General features: G+C 40.7%; 1 protein-coding gene across 1 annotated transcript in view; it reads left to right on the forward strand.

The window, feature by feature from the left end:
• ANXA4 (annexin A4) overlaps nucleotides 1-17,543 on the forward strand; it is a 57,255-nt gene that overhangs the window by 24,750 nt on the left and 14,962 nt on the right. The window contains exons 3-8 of the mRNA XM_037527542.1: nucleotides 4,017-4,104; nucleotides 7,659-7,753; nucleotides 10,285-10,398; nucleotides 11,277-11,367; nucleotides 12,944-13,023; nucleotides 14,818-14,874. Coding sequence (XP_037383439.1) covers nucleotides 4,017-4,104; nucleotides 7,659-7,753; nucleotides 10,285-10,398; nucleotides 11,277-11,367; nucleotides 12,944-13,023; nucleotides 14,818-14,874 — 525 coding nt within the window. The remainder of the gene's footprint in view (nucleotides 1-4,016; nucleotides 4,105-7,658; nucleotides 7,754-10,284; nucleotides 10,399-11,276; nucleotides 11,368-12,943; nucleotides 13,024-14,817; nucleotides 14,875-17,543) is intronic.

The following is a 17,543-nucleotide window of genomic DNA, read 5'->3' on the forward strand; positions in this document are numbered from 1 at the left end:
GATGTGCAAACGATCCTAAACTAATAGTGATATACTCTTAAAATTTTTTTAACACTAAACATTCTCCCTGACAGCCAAATGCTTACTCATGTCCATCCTAAATCTCTTATGCTTTGAATTTAAATTCACTTCTTTATGATTAACTCTTCCTGGACATGGAGAACATTTATTCAGAAATATTTACAGGGCCCCTATTTTGGTACTTGGCTATGGAGACACAGAATTAATGGGACACTTTTCCTGTCTTCATCAAGCTCACAGTTTCCCTACTTGTGAACACTATAATGGCCCTTCTGTGTGCTTTCCACTCCAGGAAAATGGCCACAGTTGTTGTCACCTGTCCTCCTAGTACTGGTTTTTTCATCATGACTGATTTATCAGATAAAAGACATTTTTTAACGAAAGGAAAACATACAGCAGTTACATTATAATTCCCAATTATTTTCCATCATTTTACTTAGAGCCTACTCATAGGTCCAGTGTTTTTAAGCTAGTCATAACAAGAGCAAAAACAGCAGTTAAATATGCATTTAGTATTTACTATGCTAGCTTTTTCATTTTACATTCAAATAATTTACTCTAAATAGTAGAGTTATGGGTGTTTTCATTTTCTTCCTATTTATGATTCTAAAAAAAAATTGCTAAATTTCTACAATGACCACATTACATTTCTACAAGGAAATATTTTAAAAGCCATTGTATTCAAGTATTTAAAGAATGTTAATGAAAGTGTCATTTATATAGTTAAGTGCACACTTCTTAAAGTTACCTTTAGATGAGTTTTTGACAAAAATATGTACTATGTAACCCACTCCTTGATCAAGATAGGACATTTCATAACTCCAAGAGTTTCTTCATGACCCTTCAAAGTTAATTTAACCCTGCTCACCATTCCATCCCAGTAATGTAACCAATGTTCTGATTGTTATCACTGTAGATTAGCTTTGTCTGTTGTAGATCATCCTATAAATGAAATCATAGACTATATACCCCTCTATATTTTTGCAATCCATCTGTTGCTGCAAGTTTCAGTATTTTGTTCCTGCACTCCTTTTTATTACTGGTTAGTATTCCATTTCATTTTATTCCAATCTTGTTGACATTTATCATCTTCATTATTTCAATAACTGAATAATATTGTATCCATTGTGATGTATCACCAATTTTGAGTTATTTGGTTTTGTCATCTTTCCCTATATCCTTCCTGTTTTCTTTGCCTTCTGCCACAAGAAGCCCTCCTGGGTGGGGTACTCTGCCTTCCCCAAACAGGTAATGGTACACCATGCCCTGGAATTTAATCAATACAGATTCTTTAGAGCTAATAGGAACAAGTTTCCTGAGCTTATCTTTTTCCTGGAAAAAAAAAGAATCACTAAGAATGTTAATCAACAAACTGAACCATCCTTGCAAATCCTTTGATTGATTCATCTTGTTAGGTATTAATTTTAATCCCACAATGGTGTCCTTCAGCAATGCAGTTTGCTTTAACATCAAATGCAGCATTTGAGTATACCATCCAAGAATTTTTCAATACTGGAGTTCCAAAGATGTGAAACATTTGACTCAGAAAGTCATCTCAGTCCTTAGTGGGGCCACAGACTAAGTGAGGCCATGTTGGAATTTTGACAGCATATCACCAATTTGTCTATTATTACTTGTAAGTAGTAGAAGAAAGGGAGTAAAGCACCTATATTAATTTCCTAGGGCTTCCACAAAAAAACATGACCTGAAATAATAGAAATGTGTTGTCTCACAGTTCTGGAGGCTAGAAATCACAAATCAAGGATTGTCAGGAACATGGTCCCAAGGAAACTTGCTGGGGATTCCTTCTATGAGTCTTATCAAGTTCCTAGGTGATGCTCAGGCTTCTGCTTTAGGGTGATTCTTTGAGCCTCTGAACAGAAACTGTCTGGTTCTCTTTTCATCTCAAAGACCATCCCTCTTGGTCATGCTTTCTGGTTTTTCCTTCTGGGCTGGGCTTACACTTCTGCAGAGTCTCTTGATGGTCCCAGGGACCCTGTCCATCTCTATCTTCACTTCTTCCCTAGATCATCTCATCCAATACCATCCAAATACTGATGTGTCCTAAATTTATTCCTATAGACTTGACATTTAGACATATTGTGTAACCAACTGTCCTTTTGACAACTCCACTTGGATGTTTACTGGACACCCCCCCCCCCAGACTTAATATTTTGGAATAGAGCCTCAACATCCCGCTTCCACTACCACTCCAAATTTGGTAGTCCTCCTCCCTTGGTCCCCATCTGGGCAAATGATCTCATTCTCTTCTCTCCTCTCAGGAATAATGCTTTAGAGTTACATTAGGTTCTTTTCTTTCCCCACTTGCCACAATAGTCCATCAGAAAGTTCTGTCACCTCTGCTCCAAAACATGTGCTGAGTCTGTCTTTCTTTATTACTTCACGGTCTTCTAGCATTATAGCCCTGGGTGTTGGCCCAGAGTCTCAACTGGCCCCACATCTCACTACAGCAACCTGAGTTATCTTAACATGTAAGTCAGGTCATCTTCCCTACCCCCTTGCATAAAACCTGTCAGCGGCTTCCCACTGCACTTAAAATAAAACAAACTCCTTTTGTTTTGTGATGGTGGCCTTGTTCTGACTCCAGCTCTCTTCCTTCCTTCCTTCCTTCTAAAGCCTGTTTTATTATGGAAAAGTTGAAACACACACAGATGTAGATAGACTACTTAAAAGAACCTCTTTTACCTATCAGGAATTATTAACTCATGGTCACTCTTGTTTCTTCTTTATCTCTCTTACTTCCTCTCAACTGTGTTATTTGAAGCAAATTCCAGACATCTTATCATGTCATCTATAAATTATTTCAATATGTGTAAGATTAAAACTCTTAAAAAAAAAAAATACAACCATAGGCCCTCCCTGGTGGCACAAGGGGTGAAGACGCAGTCTATGAAGCTATCCGCAGGCCCTGAAGCAAGAGTTTGATCCCTGCTAGGGGGCTGCCCACATGGCGCAGCAGACCTCTTCTGACTAGCCCACTGCCCCCCTCAGAGTGTATTTTGGTCAATCCACCTGTTCTGTTCCCACTCTGTCTCTGGTGAGTCCTCTCATCCCACCCCACCCCACCTCTGGCCTGTACCCAATTCTTATATGCATAAATAATTGAATCTTTAAAAAAAAATACAACCACAATACCATTATCAGGCCTAAAAATGTTAAAAATAATTCCCTTGTCAAATATCAAGTTGCTGTTCAAACTTTCAGATGTCTTATAAATGTCTTTTTTTTTTTTTTTTTTGCTGTTGCTTGATCCAGGATCCAAATGAGGTCTATACATTGTGTTCTAGATAAGCTTTTTTAATCTCTTTTAAGCTGTAGTACCCTTTCATCTCTCTCTTTTCTAAATCCCCTCCCAATTTATTTGTTTATAACACTGTGGTGTGGGCTTACGTTTTTCTCTCTTCAATTTACTGGAAGTTGGCATTTGACTCTAGAGGTTTGATTAGATTCGAGTTTGATTTCTTCCCCTTTTGGGAGGAACAAGATTACTTCATAGTTGTTGGTGTAACTTATTTTACCACTCTCCTCCTTGCCCACCAGCTTGAGCCACACAGCCCTCTGTCGTTCTCCCATACAATCCATTCCACCCAGCCTCCGGGCCTTTGCTTTAGCTGTTTCCTCTGCCTGTGATATTGTCCCTGCAGATTATTGTATGGTCAGCTGTGTGTGTCATTCAGATCTCAGCCCAAGTGTAACTCCCTAGAGTAGCTCTCTATCTGCTCCCAGGAGCTCTCTATCTGCTCCCTGGTACTTCTTACTACCTAACACTTGGTATAACTGTTTGTTGGCTTGTTTACTGTCTGCTCCTCCACCGCTCCCAGCCAACTAGGACATCAGCTCCATGGAAGCAAGAGCCTCATCTCTCATGGTCACAGCTATGTCCCCAGCACCTGGAATACTCTGACCCCAGGGAGCACTCAGCAAATGTTTGCTGAATGAGGTGGCTCCCAGTCACATCTTTTTCTCTGTGTTAGGCAACCAAAGGAGGCACCATCAAAGCTGCTTCAGGATTCAACGCCTCTGAAGATGCCCAGAACCTGAGGAAGGCCATGAAGGGGATAGGTAAGTGTCCTGCTAGAGATAACACCCCACTCTGAGCACCCCAGAAACACACAGGATACCGTGTCCACTGCAATTATAAGTAGGTCTCACTTTAAGAAAACACAATGGAAACAAGTCGGCTTTCCAAGACAAGCTAGATGTGCAGGCATTTATTATCACTTTTACTACAGAAATTTAAGTTGAATCCAAATATTTGGATTTTTCCCAAATATTTAAATCTGACATTAAAATATTTAAATTATGACATTATGAATCTATGTATAAAACTTTAGAAATGTATCTGTTTTCCTACTAGTGCTGATACATGTACCTTTGTGCCATAAAATTTTCAAAGCACCTTCATAAATATTATCTCAGTAGAATTACACAGCAGCGCTATGATTGAATGAAAACAGCGATAGCTGTTATTTTTGTCCCATTTTACAGATGCAAAACTGAGACCCAAAGAGGTAACCTCAAAAATCACAAAATAGGTGGAACTGAACCCCGAGTCGCAGTCAGCAGAGCCTGTCTCAGGTCTGGATTGCCAGCACTCTGTCTGTGTCCATTCCCTAAGTCTTTCTGCCTGTTGCTGCTGCGATAGATGCAGCTGGGACAGTATCCTCATGCTGTGTGTAGGATTTTACATGAAAAGGTTTGTGTCCATGACGGAAGGACTTACTGTCCAGTGTATCCCTTTCCAGTGAGCTCCCTGAGAGTAGAGACTTTCTGTTAGCTGGGCACAATCACGCTGGTTGCACTGCAGGCTCCCCTGGCCTAGTCCCTTGCCTGGGTGGACATCTGGCCAGAGAAGTGTCCTCCAGTTTGTAAATGCTGTTTAGAATCTTCATGAGATTTAGATAAAAGCACTGGAACTTGAGGCCTTATTTCCCAGTTTTTTTTTATCCAATAAGAATTCCTTCTATTTAGCTCCATGCTACTAACAGTGACAACGATTATAGTGAGCTTTTATTAAGCTATACTCTATGTCAGGCACAATTCCTTTCTTGGATTATGTTTTAATGCTGGCATCAGCTTGTTTCAATGATGAGAAGCTGAGGTTTAGGGAGATCAGCTAATTTGCCCAAGGTCTCAGAACTAGGGAGCGTGAGAGTCAGAACTCCAAGTACTGCGCATCCGTCTAAGGCCAGAGCTGAAGTTTAGGCCACTGTGTGATCCCGCTGCCCACCTCTGAATAGAACATTGTTCTGAACTTTTGTAGCCTTCTCCTCGTTTTCCCTTCTGCATAAATAAAATGGAAAATGTGCTTGGCCTACCCTTTCCCAGATTTGTACTACTTCTTGATATATGGCAAGAACACCATAATTCAGAACATGAACCACATTTAGAATGATCAAAATAAGAGTCTGGAGACATTCAGCACAGCCAACCCATTGGCCTACTGTATAAGCAATATGAGGTAGACAGTGGAGGAGAGAAGAATTATAAAACCTGGTCCTTGCAGTCAAATAGTCCATGGCTACTACCTGACTAAGGCAGGCACAGAAATTACAATCATTAGTTCATAGAATGATAGTGACCTTTGGAAGGGCACAAATAAGATCCCATTAGACTTCAGAAAGGAGATGACAGTCTATGTAGGGACATCAGGCAAAATATCTTGGAGGATATAGAATTTGATGGACCTTGGGATATGAGTTGAGTTTCAATAAATACAGATAAGGTAGATTGTGTTTCCAGTAAATGGGATCGCTTGAGCAAAGGCATAGGATGATGTGCGCGTTTCCCCATTTTCTAGTTTACCTGAGGCTTAAGGGAGTCACAGTAAATACATGGAAGGGTTGTTTGCAGCAGGAGGCGCTTGCAAAGCATAAGTAGGCTGGTTAGAGCTTTTTGGGAAGGCAGGTAGCAAAGGGGGTTCATGGGAGTGCTACTGAGAAGGCCACCAATAGAATCACAGATATGGGGAGATGGTCCAAAGGCATTAGCCAGAAACAGCAAGTGTCAGAATCATGACACTGTATGGCAGGGCTTGAGAGACATAAACCAGTGGACTGGTAATGAAGCAGGTCAGGCAAAGGCATACCATACAGTTGGATCAAGTATGGTTCAAGAGCTGATTCTGTGGATTTGCCTGCTTGTATCCTTTTATGTGGATATTGGTAACAGTGAATGGGATATTGTGTTGTCTCAATGCCAGGCTACGGTAGCTATAGTAAATCCAACAGACCATGGTAAACCATTGTTGATTTCTGAACAGGGGAAGGACGCTAGTTTTAGGAAAATGAATCTGACAAGATTTAGGGAAGACCAAGTAAGAGGTAAGAATACTAGGTAAGAATACAAGAAGAGACTCTGAACTGAATTGGAGTGTGGTGGTAAGAATTTGAAAGGGGATGAATGCAAAAACTATTTTAGAGTCAGATTTTGCATAACTTGGTAAGAAATTTGAATGTGGGAGAGGAGAGATGGTAAAAAAAAAGAAAAATAGACAGCTATTTTGAGAATTCAAACTTGACTTACAGGAAGAAGGGGGTGCCTTTTTGCCTGAAAGAAACAGGGTGAGCAAAAGGGGATGGACCTGCCCCCAAGTGAGATTTCTGAAAGAGGAAAGGGCGGTTGTATTCATTTTTTTTTTTTAACATATCAGACAGTAGATCCGTAAAGTACATAAAAATTAAAGTACTATAGTTGCCTCCCTACACCCTACATTTCTCTGAGTCTCTATTCTTACAAAAATAAGCCTAGTGAATCTATATTTTTTTATTTCTCCCTGAAATATTTTATCTCTTTGTAACTCATTGCAAGATAAACAGTGAGGAAAATCAACAAACCTAAGTGAACACCCAGCTGTTACCAAGACAAAGGACCCATTTGAGAATCAGAATAAAGTCTCCCTGTGAAAGTTGCTGCAAGAAACATGCAAACAAATTCAGAATATTTCTAATTTGAAATTTACATCGTAACATCTTGGTAGGATTCACTTCATAGAAATTCATTGGCAGTTATTAAAAGAGACCAGAGACGGATAGCTTGGAGATGAAAAACACAATTATAGATATTAAACGCAGTGAATGCAGTGAGCATCCAGTTTAAACCCTGCAAAGGGTCAAGTCAATAAATTAAAAGACAAATTTGAATGGTTTCAAAACTCAGAGGAAATGATAAAGAGATATTAACAAGGAGAGAAAAGGCAAGAACATGGAAGATGACTACAGGAAATCCAAAAGAATCCCAGAGGAGGAAAAAAAGCATGATTGCAGCCAACATGTATTGAATAATTTAGTAAGTGTCGGGCTTTGTGCTAAGAAATTCACCCAATTGTTTTATTGAAAGTGTGTAGCAGTTCTACAAAAGTACTATGATCACTTGCATATATAGATAAGGAAACTAATACTCAGAGATGTTAACTATTTTGTTCAGTAGTGAACAACTAATTAAGGAGAGGTTAGGACTCAAATTTCGCATTTCTCCACACTAACAAACCCTTTGAATTGAGACCTCTTTTCTTAGAAAGCTGTCTGCATACATGTGGATTACTCCTGTGTCTGCAAAGGAACCCATTTTCTCATTCCTCTCTCAGATTACACTCATTGTCTCTGTTCCACCTCCAGGCACCGATGAAGATGCCATTATCAGCATCCTGGCCCATCGCAACACGGCCCAGCGCCAGGAGATCAGGAGCGCCTACAAGAGCACCGTGGGCAGGGTAGGCCAACTCCATGTGGTTCATGGGGAACCCGTAGGAAACAGCTCTAACAGGGAACCAGGGACCTCTTTGCAATCTAGATTCCTGAAGTGGCCCTTTGCTTTTAAAGATAGAACTTTTGCCTTGTTTAAAGATGTTCTTGAAAAACACAGTTTCAATGTGTTTTCCTCCACTGTCAGCCAAAAGTGATTTCAGGTTGCTCTTCATTCACAGAGCTCAGGGCCAAGTCCTCACAGAGACTTGACTGTTCAGTGAGCTCAGCCATCATTTTGAGCACTAAGCCGGAGTGAGGGTCCAGTGATGTCTCCCTGACTCTGATCAGGCTTCTTTAAGACCACTGTGGATGGTGGCCCTCCAAACTGATTAAAATATTTCAATCCATTTGTTTTAAACAGGCTCTTCTAGCCTTTAGGGTCTCTCTGATTCTTCACATAAACCCATTTGTAGCATGTATTCATTCCTTTGATGATCCTCATTTCAGGAATACCCACTCAAATTCTAGAATGGAGCCTTGTGTTTTGTGTATATTTATGTATTTTAGTAGCTTATGCATTGTGTACTCACCAAATTTTCTAGTTTGTATCCCATGCCCCTCGGGAAACCTCTCTCACTCAGTCTTGATTTCAGCAAACCACTTACCAGAATCATTCCACCCAATCTTCCCGCATCACTGAAAACCTATCTGTGTGATTATGAGAATCGTTTTATCAAGGAAACATGATCAATAAGTGTCTTCAGATCTCAGAGTACACTAGTTCTATGATAAATATTTCTGTGCTCTACAGCCAGTCAGACAGGCTACTTCTCAAAGGTAGTATTAAACTTGTTAACGGGCTGGGATGGGGACAGGATTGCTCAGCTGTTGCCAAAGCATTCATGCGTGAGTGTTGGCCGGGCAACCCAGTAGGGAACAGGATACTTCTGATCAGATTTCTCAGGCTATCTGCTGGACATTTTAAACTCTACACCATCCCCAGAGAAATTGAATGTGCACCAATAGACATGAATGTTCATGTGATATGAGAACTAGAGAACACAGGGTGTTAAACATTCAGCTTCAAAACTAAGCTAATCTGATGGTGGTTTATTCAGATGACCAACATTAGCAGAGTGACTGGTCACTAATTGATTTGTTCATCCATTCATTTATTCAATGTGTGTGGATGTACCATAAAAATTTAGCACAATAAACTGAATCAGTGTTGTGGTCGCAGGCTTCTGCAGTTCAGAGCTCTGGACTTGAATAACAACTCAATTCCTTACTAGTTGGTTAATCTTAAATAGGTTTTAAACTCTATGACCTGCTCTAGGAGAAAATGTGAATAAATATCTATAGAATTTGATCCTTTGTCCAAATAATTAAGTTGTTTTTTTTTTTTTTAAGAATTGAACCCTAGGAAATATTCATGAATGATCAAGAGATACAACTAAATGTATCTGTATATACCAGTAGAAATAAATAGAAGTGGGACTAGTTAAGGAAATTATATTGTATCTACACGTAGAAATTTGTGTAGAAATTTAATAGCAGCTAAAATGTCATAGGTGAGTACTGACTTACAAAGTATATTAATTAAGTAAACAAATACTTGTCAGTCAGTGTCTGCAATTTTTTTTATGTTCAACCCCTTTTTATACTCATTATATATAATATACTCAATAAATAAATTATTGAGGACTTTTTTGTCTTTGTGAGTGAGTTATATCTTTTGATACTTACCATATTACCGTAAAATTAAGACATTTAAAAATATACATTTGTTAACTTATTTTAAAAAGAACAATAAACACATAACATGTTAATATAAATAATTTTATGAAAAATGCTAGGAGGAATGTAGGGAAACAAATAAGGGATCAGAAAAAAAATTTTAATAAATAAAAAAAAAATTAACAGGCAAATATTAATCAGAGACACTGCAGGGGAGGGGGAGAGAAAGGGATCAAAACGGGAGGAAATGTGTTCTTACACAAAGCACTATGGTGATGGGTGATTTGGTGGTGGGAATTTTGCGGGGACTACACCTGAAAAGAGAAAGCATGCATTGTACAAAAGGGAAGAACGATGCAAAAGATAGATAAAATTAAAAAAATAAAGCAGAGAATGCTGTGGTTCATGAGAAGATGAAAAAAAATTTTATGAAAAATAGGTGTATGTTCCCAAACAAAAAAATTAGTGAGAACATTTGCCAGTCTCTTTAACATCTGATTTAATGGAAAATAGCTATGTTCTCAGATCTGCTCTACATTCAGTGTGTTGTGAAGTGTATGAAGAAAATATGGTCTGTGCAGATAGATAGAGGGAGGAGCATGTTAATAGCTTTTGACATAATTGTGGCTGTGACAAGTAGCATTTGGAAAATTCCATTGTACAATCATGGGGAGAATGGCAGTGGAAAGGCAAAGAATTGAGTGTTAGTAGGAAGATAGTCTTGACTTTGAGTACTCCCAAAAGGTAACCAGTTGCCTCTGCACAGCACTTCTGTTTAAGTAACTATAACAGTTAAGAAAGCCACCTTCTTGCATTGTAGGATCTGATGGATGACCTGAAGTCAGAATTGAGTGGCAACTTCGAGAAGGTGATCTTGGGGATGATGACACCCACCGTACTGTATGATGTGCAGGAGCTGCAAAAGGCTATGAAGGTTTGTGCTCCTCCTTTTCATAATTGCCCTCCTCAGTCATGCCAATGTTCTGGGCTGGGCTCTGAGAAAACGAAGAAATAACATGTTCTCAGTGCAAACGCTGATGAGCTTTCTCAAGAAACCATGACAAAGGCCTTCTGAGAGTCAGGAGGATGACTTACAGGAGAAAGACTTTCCTTCATTTGTGACTACTTGAAAATATGACATTACATTATGGCAATTGTAGCTGAGAAGTTGTTCTCCAAAAACTTAAAAAAAATCCTTTGCTCTTTTCTGTGACTCCATAGGGAGTTTTTGTAGTTGTGGTTTTGGTGCAAACATTCCAGAAACTTTCTTGTTGTGTCAGCTACTTTTGAGATATTAAACTTTATGACTGACAACAAGGGGGCCTCTGGGTCCCCTACAGACTCAGAACTGGCAAAGAAGGGCTGTCAGCTTCCCTTGATTCCTGACCCACTGTGCCTTGGCTTGGTCTGCTAATTTTTAATGCCTAAGGATGAAATTCAAATACCATATCCCTCCGCAATCATGTCTGTAAATATTTAACCCTGTGCAAGGTCCTGGGCTACGCTCTGGGAAAGTGAAGTCTTTGCTAGAGGTTCTACCTTTTAAAGGAAGACAACAAGGGAGGTCAAGAAAAGATTAACTCCCCAGGGGACAGAACTGTTCCTAACCTTGTTCTACAATCAACACACAGAAACAGCCCAGAAGTGCCTGTTACTACTAATGATGGTTGGTAAACACATTGGAATTTGGGCAGGACAATTTAAAATGAGCAAATCCTGTTGCTAGAATATGGTGGTTTGTCTGAAGATTCCTAGCTGTATTTCTTCTACATGTGGGACTCAAACCCCCTCTCCTCTGGGTTTTGTGTTTAGGGAGCTGGCACCAATGAGGGCTGCCTGATTGAGATCCTGGCCTCCCGATCACCAGAGGAGATCAACCGCATAAAGAACACCTACCTGCTGCGTATGTAGCATCTCAGTGGCCCTGGCTCATGTTTCACAGTGATCTGAGAAGTAGACTAGCAGTGGTTGGGTATCCATTGATTAGACTCTCTTTCCAGAAACACTGACCATGAGGGAGGGTCAGTTGCAAGCTCTGCAGTGAGGCAGATCCCTGTGTAGGCAAATGACTATCTGTTGGCCTCTTGGGTTTTCTTAGGTAAAGACCCCATTCTGTTTGGACCACCCAGGGCAGTGTTTTATTACTCTGAAATCTGGCAGATATTCCTTTTTATTAAGCAGAGAATCAAAGGTGCTTGTTCAAAAGGGCAGCACCAGTAAATCTTGGAATTCCAAGGGATGGCCTGCAGAGGGCTTCTGACCCAGCTTCTTGTGTCCAAACTGGACTGTATGTCCTCCAGCCACTTCAGAACAATAGCCATTTACTCTCCTCTTTACAATCCCCAGAAACTGGTACTTCAGAAAAGCCTTTAAAAGACACATGTTTATCCTAAAAATATATTTTTAAATGCACAAAGATTTAGCTCCCACAGTGTTCATTTGGTATTGTTTTTATTAACTAAAAATACCCAACAGTGGCAGATTGACTAAGCAAAATATCATATACCCACATAATGAGCAATTATGTAGTCATCAAAATATAGGTTGAGAATGTTGTTATTACATTAAATGGTTGGTATATGGATAAGTAAAAAAGACAAAATAAAAAATACTATGTGATTATTTCATTTTTAAAAAAGAAAATATTATGTATATACAGGAAAAAAATGAGGAAGGGTATTCACCACAATGTTATTAAATGATTATTTCTGGGTGATTAGATTATAGTGATATCCCTCCCCTTTTCTTTTTATTTGTCTTTTTCCAAGTTTTCTGTAATAAACATATACTAATGTGGTAGAAAGAGACAGTTTTTCGGTGAGTGTTCAGAACAAGATCTTCTAAACCTTGGGAGTTTGGTTCTAGCACCTGGAACATACTCCCAACCCAACTTTTGCCAAACACAGTTCTCACCCTGAGGGCCGTGAATGTGGGGGGAAGCTCCCAAGCAAAAAGAGGCACACACTAGAATTTGGACTTAACGGCCTCCTGCTTATCCCCAAACTTGGGTTCAGGGACTATTTGCCTTTCCATGTGCTGTTCCACCCACCATTCTGTGGTTCCCTGGAAACCACATTCAAGACAGATGCCTATTAGTAGGGGCCATAGAGTGAGGATAAGGGCTCCAGCCTTCTCCACCTCCTATGTAATGAACAGGAGCACCTCATTTCTGCTCTTACAAGCTCAACTTATTGTGACCATTGACCGGTTTAGTTTTGGGAGAACTCTGTGGGTTTGAGATATTTTACATGACTTTCCCATTTTCACGTTATCCCTGACCTCCCTCTTGAGTGTGAGACTCATTGCTTACTGTTCTGTAGTTGTTTCCTTTTAGATATTTTATTATACCTCAAATCAGTCCTCCTAAACTGCATGCTTTGGTAAGTAGGCTGATTCTGGAGAGGACTGAAGGCTCTGGAGTATGATACTGTGTTGGGCAGGACTCTGTTTTGATTTGATGAATTTTACTCTCTTACTAGAATATGGAAACTCCCTTGAAGATGACATTCGCTCTGACACGTCATTGATGTTCCAGCGAGTGCTGGTGTCTCTGTGCTCTGTGAGTGACTCCTTTGGTTGACTGCTTCGGATGGGGGGAGGGAGGATTATTGAGATGTTCGCTCTGCCTCCCCTTTTCCAGTCTTTCTAATCTTTCAGCCTTCCAAAGGTGAATGTTCCATGTGTGGCTCTTGCTTCCCTCTGTTGTAATAATTGCTCTTTTAGAGACTCTGGCTAGTCATATGTGTGCATTTGTTCTACTTTAAGTACTGAATACATGCCAGGTACCCATATTTCTTGTTGCATTGAGAGTTGTAGTGATGACCAAGAGGCATTTTCCTGCCTTTGAGGCTTTATATCATCATAAAGAAATATATCAGGCACACAGGTTGCAATAATAAAAAAATGAAAAGAGCAAGTGTCAACAGAGAGGCACAGAGTGGAAGGAATGTTCAAGGAGAGACTTTGGTTGCAGAAATTTAGCAAAGGCTTTCTGGCAGAGGTGCTGGTTCAGAGAGGATGTGAGGAGGGTTGCTGTGCTTTCAAGAGGCAGTGGTGTGGGTGGATGCATTCCAGGGAGGAAAGACAAGAACGTGGGAAATATAGGATGCATTTAAGAAACAATTGGCTGAGCAGTCAGGCTAGTGATTCTAGGCGCAAGGTGAAAGGGTGAACTGGGATTCTGTGTTGGGAGTTTACACTTTTCTTTGGAGAACAGTAGGGCGCCACCAGAGGTTTTGGAGATGTAGAGTGAAGCGACTGGAACTGCATTTCCAGGAGAGTGATATAGTAGTGATGTGTAAGATGGATTGAACTGGAGGCTGGGAGGCCAGGTAGGAAGTTAGCTCAATATTCCCCATGGGAAATAGAACAGGACCAGGCCACTGTGGGAACAGGAGGAGATGGATGCTTGAGATATTTTACATGACTTTCCCATTTTTACTTTATCTCTGACCTCCCTCTTGAGTGTAAGACTCATTGCTCACTGCTCTTTAGATGTTTCCTTATGGGTATTTTATTATACCTCAAATCAGTCCTCCTAAACCTAAACCTGAACTCATTTTGCATCCAACACAGCTCTTCTTTCTGACTCCCTTATTTCTATTCTTCCAACAAAGCAGAACCTCCGAATATCGTCTTCCACTCCCACCTCACTGTCTCTGACATTTACTTAATAATGACTACCTGCTTTCCTTATTTCCTATCATTATTTTGTTTCCTTCCAGATTTGCTACTCTGCTGAGCCATACCTAAACCAAAGACTACTGAGACAGTGTAGCAATAAAAGTTGTCTAACAAACCAGAGGAACATAGCCAGTTTTATCACTCATTAGCATTCCTGCAAGATTTCAGCCCTGTACTCTCTGTGAGGTCATGTTGCTGAGGGCCCTGGGTAATCTGTCCGGCTCCTCAAATCCCCCTGCTGGTCCCAGATTCTCTGATTCTCCTCTGTTCTCAATCCCAATTTGGCAACTGATCAATGTTGATCTGCCAGTTAGGAAGGCATAGGTGAGTTGGGAAGACACATGGAGAGAAGAAGAAGAACAGTCAACAGGAAGCATTATTCTCCTTCCTCATTTACTGACATAAACCCCCATACCACATTGGGGAGCCACTCTAGAGTGTGCTCTCTGACTGGGAATGTTCTGTAACCACAGATCAGTGACATGGGAATAATGCAAGACATTCAAGGGCTTTATCTTAGCTTCCTAGGCTGGACGCATAACCCCTTGTGGCAGTTTGTCTAATTACTGTGTCCGTGGATTCCCAGCCCTTCTATCTTAACAGTGCCCTCCACCCCTTCCCCATCTTCCCAGTACTCTCTCATTCTTTGTTTTGCTCTTCTCATCCTCAGGGTGGCAGAGATGTAGGAAATTATCTGGATGATGCTCTCGTGAAAAAGGATGCCCAGGTGAGTAGAACTGTGGCTTCTTTTTTCTCCTTTATCATTAAGATGGGCCTCAGTTGTTGGATACCCTCATATTTCCATGTATATTGACTAGACTGGGGTATTTCATGAAAAATAAAAAGGTTTCCCATAACAAACCTATAATAGCAGAGGTTTCTTAAAAAGATACCTAGGACTTGGGGTAGCATGGTCATCATCATATAAGCATCCCTGAATTCCAGATGTCTTGATTTTTGGGGCAATGGTGTAGCCACCCCACAGAACAATGAAGTACTTTCTGAATCACTTGGATATGAAGGGATCTATGTCGTTTTTTCCTTCCCTAAAGAGAACATTTGATAGGACCTATGCAAAACAGCTTGGCACAGTGTGTATACCCTATTTTTTTTTTTTTTAGAGGCATGTTTATTTATTTATTTGTTTGTTTGTTTGTTTTGTTTACACATGCACTGGGTACAGCCAGAAGCACGGGAGGGTGAGAGAATTCACCAGAGCCAGAGCGGGAAGCAGAGCAGGCAGAAGGACTGGAGTACACTGCTGAGGGGAGCAGCGGGCGGCAGGAGAGGTCTGCGCGCCATGTGGGACCCTCCTCTGGTGGCCGGGGAGCAGCCGGGGATCGAGCCAGCGCCGCAGAGGCCGCGGGCAGGTTCGCAACCCAGCGCTCAACCGCTGCGCCACCGGGGAGGCCTGTATACCCTATTGAGTAAAATTAATACCAGTCCACTGATGGTTGCCTGACAGTATCCAGAGAGCGCTAATAATGGTGAATAATAAAAAGTAACTATTTAACAGGTTCCAAACACTACTGGAAACCCTATTTGATACATGTCATTGAGTCCTTGCAACAATCCTATGAAGTTGTCTAAGTATTGCTTTCTTCATTTTATGACAAGAAAATTGAGACCTAGAGAAGCCCAGTTCTTGCTCAAGTTCACACAGATTATAGATGACAAAACTGGGATCTGAACTTAGGCATCTAGATCTGGGACTTATAATCTTTCTTTTTTTTTTTTTTCAAGATTTATTTATTTATACATACAAGAGCTGGGGTACAGGCCAGAGATGTGGCGGGGGGGTGAGAGGATTTACCAGAGACAGAGTGGGAACAGAACAGGCAGACCGACTGAAACACACTGCTGAGGGGAACAGTGGGCAATACAGGAGAGGTCTGCTGCACCATGTGCGTTGCTTCATGGCCAGGGATCGAACTCGTGCTGCAGAGGCTGTGGATTCGTGCTGCAGAGGCTGCTGATTGCTTCACAGTGCTGTGCTTAACCCCTTGCACTACCAGGGAGTCCCTGGGACCTATAATCTTTACTGATGTACAGCCAATGGGATTGGTCCCATTCAGGTGTGTGAGGTATCGACCACTATTGATTCTGTAGGGAAAAACCTGGTATTTTTCTTAAGAAGGGAAAGGGGTATGTGTGTCCTAACAGTTCTGAGGACTCAGGGAGGCCCATCTCTTCTAGGATATTCTGGATTGCCTTTAGTCCCGAAGCTTTGAGGAAGGAGAAGGTGTTGAACACACCTGAATTCTCAGATGTTTATGAGAATTTCAGTTACCTCACAGAGAGCATTTAGGGCATGCTGGAAGTAACTGCCATAGCCTGGGTGAATCCCAAATTAGATGAAGAGTTAATGAGCAATTTATTCCTGAAACATTATATCTAGTATCAATTTCTTGTGGGTTTACTAGGTACCAGGCATATTTTACTTTTTTTCCATACAATAAATCTGTGCAGCTGATCTTCTTACTTCTATCTGACAGATGAAGAAACTGATTTACAAATTTAAATAGTTATGCAAGATCACATAGGAGGTAGCATTGAGCTCTTTGAATCCAGGTCTGCCTGATTTTTTTTAAAACTGCAATTAAACAAATATTTTTGGGCTCTTCAAGGAGCTAGTTCTTTTTGGAAGTGACCAAGTACAACAAGTACTTGTAAACGAGTTTGGGCTGAGAAAGTTGGATAGAGGGAATAGATTATTTTCTGGATCCTCCAAGTTTTACCAAAGGGACGGAACTTAAGAACAACTTTTGACATGGTTTCAACTCTTCCAGAATAAGACAGTAGAAAAACCTTGTCAATCTTTGCTTTTTTAACTCACATCAGCGGCAAGGGCAGTATTTGCAGACTTTGGGTAGTGTAACTAAATTTTAGTGTAGGAAACTGAATGTATTTGGTATAAGAAGACTCGCCAGAGTAGGTGGAATTAAGTAGTAGTTTCATATAAAAAGGTAGAGATTTTAAAATATAGAGAGTGTTACCTAACAAGTTCAATCTTGTTTAGTTATGGGATAAAACTTACACAAAAGGAAATAATAGGTAGTACTCAGAATTCCTACTTTAAAAAGAAATTTTTGACATATTAAAGCTACATTAAGAAAGTTCTTCAGAACAGGCCTCCCGGGTGGCACAGCGGTTGAGCGCTGGGTTGTGAAGCTGCCCGCAGCCTCTGCAGCACCTGTTCCATCCCCAGCTGCTGGGTGAGGGTCCCACATGGTGCACAGACCTCTCCTGCTGCCCGCTGCTCCCCTCAGCAGTGTACTTCAGTCCTTCTGCCTGTTCTGTTCCCGGCTCTGGCTCTGGTGAATTCTCTCACCCTCCCGCGCTTCTGACTATACCCAGTGCTTGTATATATAAATAAATAAATAAATCTTAAAAAAA

This window comes from Talpa occidentalis, unplaced genomic scaffold (genome assembly GCF_014898055.3).
Source record: "Talpa occidentalis isolate TD23 unplaced genomic scaffold, MPIMG_talOcc4v2.1 talOcc4.5, whole genome shotgun sequence".
Classification (NCBI taxonomy): domain Eukaryota; kingdom Metazoa; phylum Chordata; class Mammalia; order Eulipotyphla; family Talpidae; genus Talpa; species Talpa occidentalis.